Genomic DNA, 18525 nt, shown 5'->3' with positions numbered 1-18525 from the left:
GAAGCTAAATCTTTATCAATGAGATGAATATGATCAGCAATTTCCAACAAGAAATTGAGTGATTTAAACCACAATTGCATTCGGAAATTTGTAACAGAAATAGACAAAAATATGAAACTGTTCTGTGCAGCATAAAGAGTAAAGCATATCTCTCATCTCAGATATACTTTGAAACAGAATTCAAAGATAACTGAACCAACTACACAGACAATTCATAGAGGGCTTATTGACCATGATCTCACTGATCCAAACAAGCGATATGATCTCACTGATCCAAACAAGCGATTATGTACATATCTATTTTCAAATATGACGCGTTTCAGGTGCGGGGGATGCTGCTGTGTGGTTGCAAGCCTCAGCTCGCCTTGTTGCAGTACTGCTGTCTGTTAACCATGCAAATCCATGCCAAAATTTTGGATAAGAATGGTGATCGATTTTAGAGAAAAACAAGAGTATAAGTAAAAGTATAAATGTGAGACACACCTGCTTCTTGATCAGAATCCATAAATATATCATTGAACAAAACCGAATTCCTCCACATCCTAAACCTCAATATTCTCCTTGTTACTGGTCCATGAGAGAGAAAGTATGTTCTTGGCATCAACTCGTATTCCAAACGCTCAAAACTGACAGATGCAAAAGAAGGAGTTGTCGTGTCTTGTTGGGTAATCATCTTCTTTTCTTTCTCATACACAAGCTGGATACCACACTCCTTTCATTCAAACCATGCTCTCATAAATATGGAAACTTTCAATTCGTCACCACCCTTCAATTTATTCTTCAAATTCCAATGGCTTAAGAATATCATGTCTTCGAATGACCTGGATCGCCGAAGCATGATGGGTCATAGATAAACTTCACACCAGTGCTTTTGTTGCTAACTTTAGTGATTATTGGACTAATTATATCACAATGATAACCAGGACAAAAAACCACCATCAAAACGTGTATAAACAGAAGATATTCAAGCCGCGAACCCGTTGATTAGAAGTAGAAGTATTGGAAGTTGTCACTTGTACTTTAGGGCACGGATTCATGGATTCATGCATGGCTGAGTTTGATCTCTTAGTGACATGTTGTCAACTCCTTAATTCATGGAGTGGATATTTTGCTTTCCAATGTATTGTGTAAGGATCTCAAGTATGGGTTGGCATCCTCACTTTAGCTAAGTTATGGGCTAAAGTGATGGTCTTAACCCTACTCTTGTGTCTTCCATACCTTGTCTTGTCCCTTACCTTCTTTCCTTATTTTATTCTTCTTTTGCTTCTCTCGGAACTAGGGCAGGTTCTTAGGGTTGATGTTTTGTTTCTCCCGGGCATCCCCGTGTTGTGTTTCTCTATAAGAGTGTTCTCACTCTCTTGTAACAACATAAGAAATATACAAATCAATCTTTGAAAAGCAACATGGTATCAGAGCAGGAACTTTAACCTGCTCCTGCTATACTGCTTTCCAAAATTCTTCAATCTCAAAAATGTCGCAAGAAAATCCGGCAGCTTCAACGGCGGATAGCTCCCCGGAAGTTTCCTCCGTAAATATGCATGAAGTGGATGTCAACCCAAATCAAAGGTTAAGCTCAGTCGTATTGAATGAGTTTAATTACTTGCCATGGTCGAGAGCAGTGTCATTGGTGCTGGGTGGTAGGTCCAAGTTAGGGTTCATAAATGGAAGCATCAAAGTTCCTGATGCTTCCTCGTCAAACTATGAATCTTGGCTGAGCAAAGATCAACTTGTGATGTCATGGCTCTTAAATTCCATGGAGAGAAAATTAGCTGAAATTTTCAGCTACTCAGAATCTTCTTATCAACTATGGGAAGCAGTCAGGGAGAGATGTATGGCAGCCAAAATAATGCTGCTCGAGTCTTCCAATTGAAAAAAGACATCTCCGATTTACAACAAGATGGGAAGCCATTCGTGCAACTCTTGGGAAGTATGAAGACCATGTGGAACGAGTTGGAAACTTATCAACCTCATACGACAGATGCAGCGTTGCTACGAAAGAGGGCAGAAGAAGACAAGATCTTCCAACTCTTGTCCAGTCTTGACTCAACATATGAAGATCTTCGATGTCACATACTCATGAACACATAACTACCTTCCTTTCCAAGCGTGTGTGCAACGATTCAACGTGAGGAAGTAAGGAGGAAAGTCATGAACATAAGTACTATGCCAAATGTCCCGGAGTCTAGGGCATATGTAACTAACGAAAGAAGGTACAAAGGAAAGCACCCTCACCTAAAGTGTCAACACTGCAATAACACAGGTCATGTTAGGGACACATGCTGGATTTTACATCCAGAATTAAAGCCAGACTTCATGAAGAATGTACCAAGGGTGAATCGTACCCCACATCGAGCTAATTTTGCATCCACCTCCTTCTCCAATAAGACAGATGCATTCAAGAATTTCACAGCCAACCCGACAGAACTCATGAATGAGTTCCTGTCATTTCTACAAGGCAAGAAATGAGGTGATCAAAGAGACAGTACCAAGGGCATGGAAGAAGGAACATCAACAGCAATGCTTGGCAAGTTCACAGGTTTTTTGACAGACACAAATCCTGTGCCCCAAGAAGACATGCCAGGTATTATGAAAGCCTTTAAAACTGCACTAAAGTTAAATATGTTGCATGATTTTTGGGTTATAGATTCGGGTGCCACAGATCATATGACCAACCTTGTGTCTAATTCTCAAAAATTTGAAAGATTGACAAAACCATCTCAAGTCTCAATAGCAGATGGAAACCAAGTAAAGGTTTTAGGAAAAGAAAAAATTAGGTTGATGTCAGATGAACTCGAGTCTGTAGCTTTGTATGTCCCTTCCTTTCCATTTAAACTTCTATCTGTGGGAAGGATCACAAATACCTTGAATTATTTAGCCATTTTTTCTCCTCACAATGTGATTTTTCAGGACTGTGTCACAAAAAGGACGATTGGTGAAGGGTTTTACTTAGACGGTCTCTATTACCTGTCAAAAAGCAATCCCAGAGGTCTTCAAACCAAGTTCGAATCCACTCATGATGCTTGGTTGTGGCATCAACGTTTAGCACATCCTTCCTCTCCCATTTTGTCAACTTTGTTTCCAAATTTAGGAAAGGATGATATGAGTTGTGAAACCTGTCACTTGTCTAAAGACACTAGATTACCCTCTAAATCTTCTCTTTCTAGAACAAGTAAGTGTTTTGAACTTGTTCATTCCGATGTATGGGGACCAACTAGTGAATCGTTTGATGGTTACAAGTTTTTTGTGATTTTTGTGGATGACTTCTCTCGGGTTACTTGGTTGTACTTACTAAAGTCTAAGAGTGAGGTTATAGAAGTATTTAAAGATTTTCATAACCTTGTAACACAACCACTTTTTATCTCAAATACAAACCTTGCGATCTGACAATGGCACCGAATACATGTCCCATATCATGAAACATTATTTAAGTGCTCATGGCATCATGCATCAAACGAGTTGCGTTGGAACCCCTCAACAAAATGGGGTAGCCGAACGTAAAAACCGAGATCTTCTTGAGAAAACAAGAGCACTGATGCTGCAAATGCATGTATCTAAGAGGTTTTGGTCACAAGGTGTTATGACAGCTGCATACATCATCAATAGGTTACCTAGTCGAGTCTTGGAACACAAGTCCCCCCCTAGAGGTCTTGAAAGGAAGAAAAATTGATGTCTCACATCTTAAAGTGTTTGGTTGCATCTGTTTTGTGCATGTTCAGTCTCAACACCGAGACAAATTGGATCCCAGAGCTGCTAAATGTCTCTTTCTTGGTTATTCATCTACTCAAAAGGGATATAAGTGCTATAATCCCCAACTAAGGAAAGTGATTGTGTCCAAAGATGTTAGATTCCATGAAACTAATTCCTTTTTTAAACCAAGTGAAAACATAGACCAAGGGGATGACACCCTGGACCTGTTTCCATTACCAAGAATTGGATCTGAGGATTTACATCACGAAGAGCTCAATCTCAGTCATGACAACACAGACACTGATCTTCAAGACCCTCAACCAGATGAGTTCATACAAGATGAAGGCAGTGAAAACCAAGACAACCCTCCAAATGTTGCAGAAGGGTTGCACGAGAGTGAGCCTTCTCTTCCAGCACCCCGACGCAATCCCCGGCGGGATAGGCAGCCTCCCAACCGGTTTCACGATTTTGATATATACAAACCAAAGCATCCAATATCAAGTTATGTATCATATCAAAAAGTGACCCCCTCGCATGCAGCCTTTCTTAACAACATCTCCAGTTACAGGGAGCCTCAAAGTTTCCATGAGGCTAACCATCAGGCAGTGTGGCAGAAAGCAATTAGAGATGAACTCAATGCTCTAGACCAGCACAACACCTGGAGCATCACCAAACTTCCAAAAGGAAAAAAGGCAGTGGGATGTAAGTGGATCTATAAGATAAAATTTCATGCAGATGGCTCAATCGAGAGGCATAAAGCCAGGTTAGTGGCTCGAGGGTTCACTCAAACATTTGAAGTGGACTATAAAGAAACATTCGCGCCAGTTGCAAAAATGAACTCAGTAAGGGTGTTGTTGTCTGTTGCTGTCAATAACGGTTGGACTATGTATCAAATGGACGTGAAAAACGCCTTTCTTCACGGTGATCTCGAAGAAGAAGTTTACATGCGATTGCCCCCTGGCCATCCTCAAAGTCAGGTCCCTGATCTGGTGTGTAAGTTGCATAAGTCCATTTATGGACTGAAGCAATCCCCTCATGCTTGGTATGCTAAACTAAGCTCAGTTCTTCACAGTGCTGGTTTCAAAAGAAGTGGAGCAGATTCATCATTGTTCGTACGTACTGGAGCTGGTGGAAAGTTAGTTGTGCTGATTTATGTGGACGACTTAATAATTACTGGTGACAATGCTTCTGAGATCTTCAAACTCAAACAGTCATTACAACAAAAGTTTGCAATCAAAGATCTTGGGGTGTTAAAATATTTTCTTGGGATTGAAATGGCATCCTCTCACAAGGGTCTATTTCTCAATCAACGAAAATATGTCATGGATCTTCTCAATGATGTTAACATGAGTGAGTCAAAGCCTGCCACCACCCCTCTCGACAACAAGCTCAAACTTACAATGGGCGGAACTCCCCTCTCCAATATCAGTTCATACCAGAGGCTTGTTGGTAAGCTAATCTACCTAACTATCACCAGACCCGATATCTCATATGTAGTGAGCATTGTCAGCCAATTCATGCACAATCCTTCAGTTGATCATTTGAATCTTGTAAAGAGGATCTTACGTTACTTGAAAGGATCTGTGGGACGTGGCATTCTCATGACAAAGAATGATCCCACTCATATCATGGGGTACTGTGACGCAGATTGGGCAGGCAATGCTATTGATCGCAAATCTACTAGTGGTTATTGCACCTTTGTTGGTGGAAACCTGGTCACCTGGAAGAGTAAAAAGCAAACTGTCATTGCCAGATCAAGTGCCGAAGCTGAGTATCGTGCAATGGCCTCAACAGCTTGTGAATTAATCTGGCTTAAGGGTCTTCTAAGCGACTTAGGGTTTTCTGCAACTCTTCCTATGTCTCTATTCTGTGACAACCAAGCTGCTATGCATATAGCTTCCAATCCAGTGTTTCACGAACGAACGAAGCACATTGAAGTTGATTGTCATTACATTCGGGAGCAAGTGCAAGATCAAGTAATTCGGACACACTACACCAAAAGCTCTGATCAACTGGCTGATGTTCTCACAAAGCCCTTGCCTTCTCATCAGTTTCAGCGCCTCCTGTCCAAGCTTGGATCCATCAATCTTCTGGATCCAGCTTGAGGGGGAGTATTGGAATTTGTCACTTGTACTTTAGGGCACGGATTCATGGATTCATGCATGGCTGAGTTTGATCTCTTAGTGACATGTTGTCAACTCCTTAATTCATGGAGTGGATATTTTGCTTTCCAATGTATTGTGTAAGCATCTCAAGTATGGGTTGGCGGGTTGGCATCCTCACTTTAGCTAAGTTATGGGCTAAAGTGATGGTCTTAACCCTACTCTTGTGTCTTCCATACCTTGTCTTGTCCCTTACCTTCTTTCCTTATTTTATTCTTCTTTTGCTTCTCTCGGAACTAGGGCAGGTTCTTAGGGTTGATGTTTTGTTTATCCCGGGCATCCCCGTGTTGTGTTTCTCTATAAGAGTGTTCTCACTCTCTTGTAACAACATAAGAAATATACAAATCAATCTTTGAAAAGCAACAAGAAGGCACGGTAAAAGATACTGAAAAGCCTCAACTTCTATGGCTGAACTGGCCTGGCACCACATTCCCAAGAAGAAACGTGCTAAATATCCCATATTCATATAGTCCCTATGCATACAACATGTCATACAAATCAGAATCCTAGTCAAGTCTTATCTTCCATGTGATGTTTGTTTGTGTGTGTGTGTGTTTGTTTGTTAGAGAGAGAGAGAGAGAGAGAGAGAGAGAGATAGAAAGACAGAGAGAGAGGCACCTGAATGGGATACATCCTTATCCAATCCTCCAGCCTCAAAATCCTAGGCAGACATGCACTCCTACATGGGAAGATCATTTGGATGGTTGCCGTGGGATCCAAGTTATACAAACCCAAAAGGTGGATGAGTTCCATATCAAATCTTTCAATGGGTTCAAACTTGTACGTGTATTCAATTTCAACTAGGTTAGGGTTATAAAAGCATAGGAATTCAAACGGTATGCAGGAACTCGATTGAAATATTACTTTCTCAAGTAATGTGCAATCAAACACACCCAAGTATGTTACCCTTGGTAGCTCTGCAAGTTCTTTGAGCATCTTGCAATTGGAAAAGATGAGTTGATCAAGACCTGTAAGACCTTGGACGCAATCTGGTAGACCAGAAATTAGATTGTTGCTTAGGTCTAGTAACTCCAAAAAGAATAGGTTACTAAAATCTTTGGGAAAAGAATCATCAGAAAGATTGCAACTTGTGAGCTTTAAATGTACTAAACAACGTGGTAAAGAAGCCCAAAAAGTTTCTGGATTTCTCCTTAGGCGTGATTTGACCTCCCCAGTGGTAGTTATTGAAATATCAGCCACATCTAGCACTTTTAGAGATTCCATCATCTTCAACTACGCTGGAAATGGATCCAGATTTAAGCAACCAGAAACAATAAGTGTATCAAGTAATTTCAGTGCAAAAACATTCCTTGGAAGCTTCATAATCTTTATGCAATCTTTCAAATTCAAGTAAACCAGTCTATTTAGCTTTCCAATCGAATCATGGATATCAACCAAGCTCGGACAATCTTCAAGAATAAGTCTTTCCAAATTTGGAACCAGCGAGAAGTTACCAATTTCAGTTAGGCTATGGGAATGACTTAGGTCAAGGGTCTTCAATGAGGGAAGGTGCTGTGGAAAAAAGAAAAAAACGAAAAGTGTCTAAAGTTTAATTCTTAGAAAAATCCAATTAATCATAAAACACCTTTTCACAAAAGAATGCATAAGCCTGGAGTAGCATACCTTTCTTCCCTTCAAGACTTGTCTCAAGTCTGTTTTCCGGTTGAAGACTTGCGTCAAGTTACTCTGATGCATTTCAAGATAAACCAAGAACTCCAAAGGAAAATCACTGGCTATATATTTCAAAGGAAATCCAAGCCAACTCAACCATCTTAACTCTTTCGGGAGTTCATTATACGATCCCTTGAACTGTACATGACTAAGCTAGAGTAGTCTTAATTTGTTCATCCTTGCAAATGCATTAGTGTGCAAGACTATCTCATTTGAATTTCCTGAAAGAGTGCTTGCCGAGAGCACATGCATGTTCAACTTAAGACCTTCAATGGAATCTGTACCCTAAAAGACAGAAAGTAAAAAAAAAGATACAGTTTGATAAGTAAAACAAGGATGTATGCATTCCCAAAAAGAGTCATATACACACACACACATATATAAGAGGAGAATAGTTCTTACACTTTTTGATTTCAGTACATCAAAAGAATCTGACACATCTTGACCCCGAGGTCCTGGGGACATCGAGATGGTCACGTGTTGGCCGACACCCGAAGGGTGACGAAAGCCATTTAATTTGAACAAAAGCTGAGAAAAAAACTAAAGCATGCAATAGGGGCTAATTACACAAAATAAAAGTTCAACTACTAAGTATTGAAAATTAGGAAAATACATAACACTTCCAGAGTATAAGTCTATTACAGAATACAAACAGAAACTAAGATAGAGAAGTGCTATTACAATAGATGTCGAAGCAGAGAGAATATAGCACAATATCACTGGTATGGGAATGCCCCGTAGCTCAGATCGTATTCCTCGTTCATAGGTCCTGAAGGGAGCGCAAAACAAACATGAGTTGACCAAGTTGATATATAAATATAGTAAACAGTTATCAACGTACTAACCCCCAGGTTTTATGAAAACACATATATTATGATAAACATAGGTTTTCCGAAATCTAGCATGCCATGTAATGTCTCAAATCATAATTTGTATAAATAATAATCACTAGTGAATGTCCGATAACTCTTTAGGCCCCATGCCGGCTCCCCGTCTCTGAGCAGATAGTCAGAGGAACACACACTACAGGCCCCATGTTGGCTCCCCGTCCCTGTGCTAAATAGCCAGAGGAAACACACTTCAGGCCCTATGCCAACACCAAACCGTCGCCCGGGACGGACCGGATCTATCCCTACGTCCCGTAGCAAAAAGGACCACTATGTAAGTACAAAACCAATGAACATACATACATTGAAAAACAACTTCATAGTATAAAGTCATCCATCATTTATACTATAAAGAAGTGTTCTAAACATGTTCTAAATATCATATCGTCATCCATCGGATATTCTATAAGAACATGGGTTATAGGAAAAATAGTAACAATTCAAAATAGCATCAGTAAGCATATTATCTCAAAGCGTTTCATAAAACATAATTGTGAAATCATGCTTTTCTATGTATGCATTTCTACCATTAAAATATGCATTTTTAGAAGGGGTCCACTCACCGTACACCGTTGGTGCAAGCCGTACCAAACAGGAATAACGGAATCACTGCTATGAATTGTACCTATTCACACAAATGGTACCTTCAGTCAAACTCTACTTAAACAATTGAATTTAGGAAAACGGACATCAGAAATGGGTTCAAGCCGTCGAAATTAGCCTAGAAAGGGTCCCGCACGAAAACCCAAAAAGTCAACCCCGAGGTCAAAGTCAACGGTGGTCAAAGTTAAAAGTCAACGTTGACCGTTGACTGGGTCAACAGGTCATGGGTCAACCCGTCAGTCAACTCGGGTCACCCGGATTAGGGTTTGAGTATTGGATCCGGGTTTGGGCCCTAGGGTTTGGGTTAGGAAAATGGGTTTAGATTTTAGGTGGGCTGGTTTAGGGCTTAAACAACACGGGCCCAAAGACCCAAATAGAAAGGGTTTTGGGTTTGCTAACACGGCCCTAAGGCTTTTGGGTCTTAAAAGAAATTAAATAAAAATAAAAAGGAAAAGGGTTAGGGTTTTAGGCTGAAACCAACACAGGCCTAAGGCCCGTGGGTGGAGAAACGGCCTGAAGGGCTTGGTGCGAACCGGAGAAGAACGTCGGAGCTTCTATAGCTCCGGCCAACTGTAAACATGCACTCTAGACCCCGATCTAGGTATCAAAATGAAGCACTAGACAAGAGGAGTATTTTTATACCTTTGGTTCGTCGTAAAACAGCTTGTGGTGGTCGGAAAACTCCTCAACAACCACGAAACTCGTCAGAGATGGGTATGCCTTCACCCGTGCCGATCTAACTCTAAAAACTTGGAAATAACGAGCTCAAACTCAGTAAAACACATTCAGGCAACAACTAACACGGATAAAGGGAAAAATCAAAGCTTACCAAACAGGAAAAAACAAAGGAAACTCGCCGGAGAGTTCTTGGTTCTTACTTCCTCACGGCGACGAGAACAAGGGAGAGAAAGATGAGGTTTGATGGCGATGATGATGATGATCTCCCTGAGCAGGTGTAGCTATAGGTGCGTGTGTATGGTCACGGTGTAGGAGAAGGAGAGAGACGAGAGAGTTTCGAGAAAGGGAAGAAAGGGTGTGCAGAAAAAGAGAGAAGAAAGAGAAAGAGAAAGAGAAAGAAAGAGAAGGGGTCACGGCGGGTAGGGGACAGAAAGAGAAAAGAGAGGTGTGTTGGGGTACTGCCACGTGGCAGCTTAGGGATAGGAACAAATCTCTTTTCCCGATCCTGATTGGGTGAAAAATTAAGGATTAAAGTGATAATTCTATAAATTTTTAGGGAGAAATACAGAATTACATTGATAAGCAGGGGCGGGTGTAATAGAATCCTTATCCCACCATAATCGACTGCATTTCTCAGGATCCTTTGATTCTAGGCGAACAATTTCTCTGCCCATTGAACAGATCATTTGATGCATCTTCACCACTTTATCTTCACCAATTGTTACCAAACATCTATCCACAAGATATTCAATGCCAACAATTGTGAAGAAATCACATCCATCTAGTATTCTAACAATATAATCCTTTTCCTTTCCGACAAAGAAACATGCCATATGTAGGAACAAACTTTGGTCGTGGTTATCTTGTAAATCATCGTAACTTATTCTGAGCTTTTCAAAGACTCCACATCTATTAATTTCTTCAGTGTACTTTCCCATACATCCATAGCTCGTCCTGATAGATAAGAACCCAAAGTCTGAAGAGCTAATGGAAGTCCTCCACTTCGGTCTGCTATCCTTTTCGAAAGTTTCATGTAACCTTCTATTGGTTGATCTTGTCCAAAAGCATGCAAACTAAAGAGTTCCAGTGATTCATCGACATTCAGACACGTTATGAATGTTGTAGATGGATAATTCACGTTCCCTTAGCAATTGTGCATACCTAGTTGTTATGATTATTTTACTTCCTGGAATAAACCAATCTCGTCTCCCAAATATTGCTCTAATTTGGTCCATATCATCCACATCATCGAGAACAAGGAGAACTCTTTTACAGATTATGGCATCTCTAAACTTGTTTATTCCTTCGCTAACACTATGTACTTTCACTTTTCTTCCACTCAAAATAGGATGAAGAAATTGACTTTGTAGTTGCACTAAACCATTCGGTTTCTTTGAAGTTTCCCTGACATCTTCAAGGAAACAGCTTCCTTCAAATCTTCTATGGTTTAAATTATAAACAAACTTTGCAATGGTTGTCTTTCCAATTCCCCCAATCCCGTTAACTAAAACTATGCCAACATCGGTTGATCCATCGTTTAACCATGAATTAATATTTTGAACTCGTGAATCAATTCCAATCAGGTAGGGTGCAACAGTAAATGGTGTGCGCATGCGGCTTAGTTTATCATCAATCACTTTAACAATTTTCTTGATAAACTTTGACTCGTACCTAAACATTAGAATTAAAACAAAAAATAAATCAAATTACTTGACATGTCACACATGTTTCAAAAAATTAAATTACAAGGTTGAATGCAAATAATAGGCCAATGTTATAAAATGTTCAAACAATGAATGAATGCTTACAACCAGATAAGTATATCGACAACACAGGAAACCAAAAATAGTACATATTCAAAGGGAATTTAGCTGATATTGATTAGTATATGTGAAAATACTTTACTGCACATAGTTTATGAGCTTTTGATAGCAAAATATTTAAATTATCAGAAAAGGCTTGCTAAGACATGAATTAGGACTAACCTCTTAACAAAAGTAACTAGAGTTGCAGAGAGAAGAAGAAGAAAGCAGTGCAGAGAGTATTGAAAGATTAGAGAGAAATTAGAAAGAAGATGAAAGATGTTGTATTGATAGAATGATTTCTGAATACAAACATTAAGCCACAATGAGCCTTTTATACCTCTCTAGTAGCCTAACAACCTTTCTTACTCTGTAAGCTACTAATAACCATCCTAACAAACTTTCAACAGTAATATTGATGACATGGCAGATTATGTGGCATTTCCTTGAGTCAATATCAGTCAACTTCCCCCATCAATCTCAACCAGGGTAACCGAGTTTGAGATTGAAACAATGTTGAGTGAACGTTGGACTGTGGAGGCCTTTAGTAAGAACATCGCCTGTCTAGTCATCGGTAGGTAGATAGTCAACCAACAGATCACCATTATGCACCCTTTCTCGGACAAAATGATAATCCATATCAAGGTGTTTAATTCTTGAATGATATACTGGATTAGCACTAAGTGCTATTGCTGACATATTGTCACAGAATATTGTTGGTTGAATAGGTAATGCAACCCCCAAATCTTTCAAAAGCAACCGAAGCCATGCCACATCTGCTGCAGTATGTGCAAGAGCCTTGTATTCTGCCTTTGAAGAACTTCGAGAGACTGAGGATTGTTTCTTTGATTGCCAAGAGATTGGATTTCCCCCAAGATAGACTACATATCCAGTCACAGATCGTCTTGTGTTCAAATCGGCCGCCCAATCAGCATCAGAGAATGCTGTTAAATGAATATCAGTATCAGCTAAATATGTAATTCCACATTCTGCAGTGCCTTGAAGATATCTAATAATCCTTTTCATAGAAGTGAGATGTACATCTGTTGGAGCAATCATAAATTGACATACTGAATTCACAGCATAAGCCGACTAAGTAATTAATCAAACGTTAAACATCACTATAGAACATGGCTAGTTAGAAAAATGTTACCCGTCAGCTTGATTTGCTCGGACCATCCCTGCTAGATCTGCAACTTCTGCAAGTGCTTTTTTCCATTGGTTTATCTTGTTGGATGGTTGACCATGTTTTTCGTGTTTGGCAAATGCTTCTTCCACGCTTCCTGTCTGCTTCCTCACATCTGAAGGATCAACAGCGTAGAAGACTGGTAAAACTACATGGTTTGAGATCCTCTTGCGTTTAAGTATCATGACAAGCTCGTCAAGGCACCATCTGGAAAATGCGTAGCTTCTGGAAAATATGATGACAGAACTTCGTGACTGTCGGATTGCTATTTCAAAATTTGGCTTAATATCTTCTCCTCTCTCAAGTTCTTCTTCATCTCGAAATGTGGAAAACCTTTGTCAATAAAAGCTGTGTAGAGATTGTCAGTAAAAGTCTTTCGAGTGTCTTCGCCACTGAAACTCAAGAACACATGATAACGATATCGAGATGGAGAAGAATTGGAAGACGAGGCTTCCCGAGCCCTAGAGGAAGCAATGATCACAGACAATTTCAATCACTATTTCATTTCTGGTAGCTCTTGGTTTCCTACTTCTTATACAATTGTTTGCATGTAACAGATCGAATAGCAGAATAGCTGACTTCAAACATAGTTGATCTTAGATAGAGTTGACTTTCTAAAGGCAATAGGCCACGACGAATTCTTGGCCAAGCAAATAAGATACGACGTCTCTTTGTTAAAGAAATAATTGTGGCTGGTATTGTCTTGATGGGTCAGCTGTATTTTATTTATTATTATTATTCTTTTTTGAGGCCAGTTTTTCTGTCTTTTTAAAATGTCCATTGTGTCCTTGAATCTATTTAACTGAAATGAAAACATATAAACACGTCCAACTGTTGAGAGTATAAATATCAAATCGAGCAAAAAATGAATTTTGCATGTGTTTATAAATAGTTGGTTCATTCATATGATCAATTGGTTTTAATGAATCAGCTGGTTTTACTGTGAAACGTAAATAAGAATGGACAATAATTGTGGCTGGTATTATCCGAGTCATAAAAATCTGTGTTCCCGTTAGCGTTAACGTATATGACAGGGAAAGCCCTATAAGCCCTGCAGACATCCAGAAACTTGTTCCATGTTAAACACCTATAAACACCCTGAAATTCAAGATGTATTGCTCTAATACATCAAAATCCTTGGGAAGTAAGATAAGTAAGGTACATCAAAATCCAAAATAGTTAAATCAGATGAAGCCTGTAAAAGTGGAGATATCGAATGGCCGTGATAACAAGTGATTGAAATTCAGTTAGCAGAGTTCATAAGTAGCATTTTGACTACTTATTCGTATCAAAATCCGGCCAACAGTGTTGAGTCAAAGAACAGAATTGGGGCCTTAAAGATAGCATCGATGAAACCCGAGACAAAGGCTTTCGAAGCCTTCAATCCCATATGAGCTGTTGAAAACGACCTTATTAAATATACAAAGACAGCACTAAGTGTTGAAATTGCTGTATAAAAGCAGATGGGCATGCCATGGTTATGTTAGGCATTTGAATGCCTAGAGCTAGCCAATAAGTTGAAACAGGCTGAAAACTAGCAAAACCAGATTGCTATGCCTAAAGCTTAGAAGAAGATTTCCTTTGGACAAGAAAATAATCCCGGATGGGCTTCAGTCCAACATCACCAATCCCTTTCTCTTCTTCTTCTGTTAGTTGCCTGCCGCGCACACCATTCACAGAAATATCCCCTTCGCTGTTATTGGTTTCTATCTCCCCTTTCAGATTCTTCTTGGCTTTGATTTTCAAAGGTAACCAACTCCCTTTTGCTTCTATTTCACAGCAATTTAAGCACGCAAACACTTTATTTAACTCTAACTGGGGGGGTGGCCACTTTCCTAATAGAATGTCGATAATTATATATATAAAAAAAAAAAAAAACATAGTACTCACAGCCAACATAAATGACACATGGAAGTTTTGTATCCACCACTGCTTATAGATGTTAAAAAATGACACATGAAAAGAAGAATCAGTGGTTTCACGCACAAGCAGGATGCCTCACTTCGTAACTTGAAAATAATGTGCCGTGACTATCGAGATATTTGAAAATATAGTCATTTTAGAAATCGCCTATTGAAATATAACCTACATGACAAGCTCATCAAGGCACCATCTAGAAGATACGTATTTTTTAAAAATACGATGACAGAACTCTGCGACTGTTGGATGGCTTTTTTAAAATTTGGCTTAATATCTTCCCCTCTCTCAAGTTCTTCATATAGGAAAGTGGGAATGCCTTTCTCAACAAAGGTTGTATAGAGAAATTCAGTGAAAGTCTTTCGAGTATCTTCGCCACAAAAACTCAAGAACACATCATATCAACATGAGAGGGAGAAGAATTGGAAGACGAGGCTTCTGGAGCTCTAGAGAAAGCCATTATCACAGACAATTACAATTACTTTTAATTGCTGGTGACTGGTGTCTCTAAATCTTTAAGTAGAAATTAAGGGTAGCACCTTGCTTCCTACTTCCCATAAAATTGTTGGCATGTATCAACCTAATTAGCAGAGTAATTGACTTCAAACATAGCTGACTTTACATTAAAAATTAGTCCAGCTTCATTTCTAAGAAATCTCTAAAGTAGACCTCTCTTTCTAATAGCAATAATGGGTGGCTGGTAAGAGTGGTTATTGAGAGGGGGCAGACAAACACTTCACCTAACTCGAACCGGGGAGAATGACTTACATGGAACAGATTAACTTCCACATGACATGCCAGTCTAAAACACATATCAATGCATTATTGGACAATGACGCCACAATGGTAGTGAACCTGTTTCTTGTAAGTTGCTCTCTTGACTAGAAGACAATTCATCCAAAAAAGTTCAAACAGAACAAAAACACTCTCATAGCCTAACATAAACTACTTCAGCAAGGGTCTTATGCTTCAGGTGGTCCATTTTGAAAATTCAACAGATGTCCCCAAAATTTACTATTTGGGATTTTAATTTGCCTTTTGATATTTTTCATAAAAAGAAGGGTGAAGTGCTGATATAGTTCATGAATTATCATTTTAGTAAAAATTAGGTCTTTGAATTATTTTTTTGGTAAAATAATCCTTAAATTCATAACAATTGCTAATTTAATCTCTACTATTATATTCAAAGTTATTTTATCCAAATTTTCGTCAACCTAGGTCATTTGACACACTTTAATACCATCATTTTCTCGCTTATAAACCCTTAACATTTCATATATGTTGTGAATCTAACGTTTAATTTACCCTCCAAAGTTAACTCCATATGCAACTTTTTTGAAAAAGTACTAATCTGCTCTCTAATGTGTATCACATGCAAGTAATGTGACTTAAATTGACGGAAAATTGAATATAGTAGCTTCAAATATAATATTAGGGATGTAATTGACAAATTTTTATAATTCAAAGATTGGTTTTTCTAAAAAAATAGTTTAGGATTTTCACTCAAGTGATAATTCAGGGACTAAATTGCAGTTCACCCTAAAAGGAAATTAAAAAAGGGGAAAGGATCCTTGCCGGATCCCTTTCTTGGGGATCCTAAGGATTCTGCGATCGTGACCGTTCATCGTACATTGTGCAATCAGTTTTCGTTAGGTGCTATTTATATTTAATTTTAAATTTCAAATTTTAAAATGATTTCTGACCGCATGATGTACGATAAACGGTCACGATCACGGAATTCCTATGATCCACAGAAAAAGAATCTACCGATGATCCTTTTCCTTAAAAAACTACACCCAGATGATGTCATCGATCCACCCATCATCTCAACCATCCATTACCAATTCCATGCAACAAGTATCCACCGTCCAATTCCACTTAAACTCACCGATCCGGCACCAATCCGCTTGAATCAGCTTAACACATCACAACCGTCAATTTTCGAAGATTACCAAACCCAAGCCACGGCTTAAACGACACCCCAAGACAGCGATCCTCGTGAAATCCCAGCAGCCAATAGAATCCAACCGCTCACCATCTATAAAAACACAATCTCCTCATACTTCGGTCATCACAAAAATATCCAACTCTCAGTCTCAATCCAAATCGAAAAAGCCCCAAACTTTTCTCGCAACTCTATCAATGGCGCCCAAAGCCGAGAAGAAGCCTGCGGAGAAGAAGCCAGCAGAGGAGAAGAAGTCTGCCGTGGCGGAGAAAGCCCCCGCCGAGAAGAAGCCCAAGGCCGGGAAGAAGCTCCCCAAGGAAGCCGGGGCCGCCGCCGGCGACAAGAAGAAGAAGAGATCGAAGAAGAGCGTGGAGACCTACAAGATCTACATCTTCAAGGTCCTGAAGCAGGTCCACCCTGACATCGGAATCTCCAGCAAGGCCATGGGAATCATGAACAGCTTCATCAACGACATCTTCGAGAAGCTAGCCCAGGAGTCGTCCAGGCTCGCCAGGTACAACAAAAAGCCCACCATCACTTCTCGGGAGATCCAGACCGCCGTGAGGCTCGTGCTTCCCGGCGAGCTCGCCAAGCACGCCGTTTCGGAAGGGACAAAGGCCGTGACTAAGTTCACCAGCTCTTGAAAGGGCTTAGGGTTTGTGGATTTCAATGTCTGGTATTTGAAATCGAGCCCTATGGGTCTAGGGTTAGGGTTTTAATTAGTAAATGTGCATTTTTCTTTCTATTTTTTGTGACTTTGTGTTGATTTGGAACTCGATCTTTATCTTGGTAGGAAATGAAGTATTATGGTTCATATAATCCTTAATGGTTTATAAGGTGTTTGATGAAATGCCCAACTGAACTGATTGGGGGTTCTTACTCGTTGCCTCTATTGCTTCACTTTTTATGTTTTGAAGGCTTTTTACTTGGTTTTCTATTTGATTACTCAGATTAAAGTTGAATTGTAGTTGCAAAATTTTCATGGTGTTGCATTGCTGTCGGAGATTCAGAACTCAATTCTTTTGAAGAAGCAATCAAGTTTTTGTTATCGAATATCATCAAATCCATGTGTATGATCCCCTACTTGTTTGGCTTTTGTCAAAACCGCATTGCTATGAGCATGAACACCTATTCATCTCTATCTTTCTCTTCAATTGCCATGACCATTTAACTTCATTTGAACGACTGGTGGGATATCTTGGGAGGGGATTATGCTACATGCAGTTTTTGTTCATTTATTTGTCAAGAGTCTGCAGATTGAACGTACAAAAAACCCCACCCATGCAGTTTTTGATTTCTCCATCATTGCAATTATGATCTAACGACTAGAAGTATCCTAGAATTTTTTGCTGAATCTGTTTTGGGTGCATGTTCGAAATGCAGTTTCAGTGTGGTGACTGAAGCGTGGGTTCACACGAAAATGTCCGTTGTTTCTGTTTGCATTGCGAAGTTTGGACGGCAGTTTAAAAGATGCATCAACCTATTTTGCCTGAATGAATAATGTTTAGGTTAAATGTTGAATGAATTTGGCTTGGGATGAATCTATGTTACTAGTAAAGAAAATGGAAGGGGATGTGTGTTGCTTACTTATACATAGGGGTAGGGGTGGACACAGTACGGTTCGATTTAATTCACTTTCAAAATCGCAAACTCGAGTCATAGAAGCCAAACAAATTGTAATCTAATATAGCCGCGTTCTGTTTGGGCTTGCTAGGTAATGTTTTTTGGGCTTTAAGAATCAAAAGCCTATAGCCTTCAAACGCGAGTACAAAACTATAAAATTATCAGCCGACACGGTGCGTTTGTTTGCCATAGTTAGGCTTCATTGGATTGGATTAAGGGTTAGTGTAGTCCTGGATTTGTATCTGCATGGACTACCTTAATAGGAATACGAAGGACTCGTTTCGACTAAATGGCTCACTAGAACGTCTTACCGAGACCCTCCGAAAAGCAAATGATTGGTAAGACCATCGCTGGAAATCTTGTC

At 39.5% G+C, this 18525-nt stretch overlaps 1 protein-coding gene and 1 pseudogene across 2 annotated transcripts; one reads left to right on the top strand and one right to left on the bottom strand.

The window, feature by feature from the left end:
* Positions 1–265: 265 nt before the first annotated feature.
* LOC137743107 (disease resistance protein RPV1-like) lies at positions 266–13169 on the bottom strand (annotated as a pseudogene). The gene is made up of 7 exons (XR_015953563.1): positions 12644–13169; positions 10295–11359; positions 7923–7953; positions 7473–7805; positions 6468–7361; positions 6214–6322; positions 266–1012 (listed from the first exon to the last, which is right to left on the bottom strand). The product of XR_015953563.1 is annotated as a disease resistance protein RPV1-like (transcript).
* A 3429-nt stretch (positions 13170–16598) lies between these two features.
* Positions 16599–17357, top strand: LOC137741745 (putative histone H2B.1). Its single transcript, XM_068481467.2, has one exon. The coding sequence runs from the start codon at positions 16736–16738 to the stop codon at positions 17180–17182; it is 447 nt and encodes a 148-aa protein (XP_068337568.1). The 5' UTR covers positions 16599–16735; the 3' UTR covers positions 17183–17357.
* Positions 17358–18525: the final 1168 nt, after the last annotated feature.

This window comes from Pyrus communis, chromosome 11 (assembly GCF_041283825.1).
Source record: "Pyrus communis isolate YQ-2024b chromosome 11, ASM4128382v1, whole genome shotgun sequence".
Classification (NCBI taxonomy): Eukaryota; Viridiplantae; Streptophyta; class Magnoliopsida; order Rosales; family Rosaceae; genus Pyrus; species Pyrus communis.
This window is presented reverse-complemented; position numbering and strand designations above follow the sequence as displayed.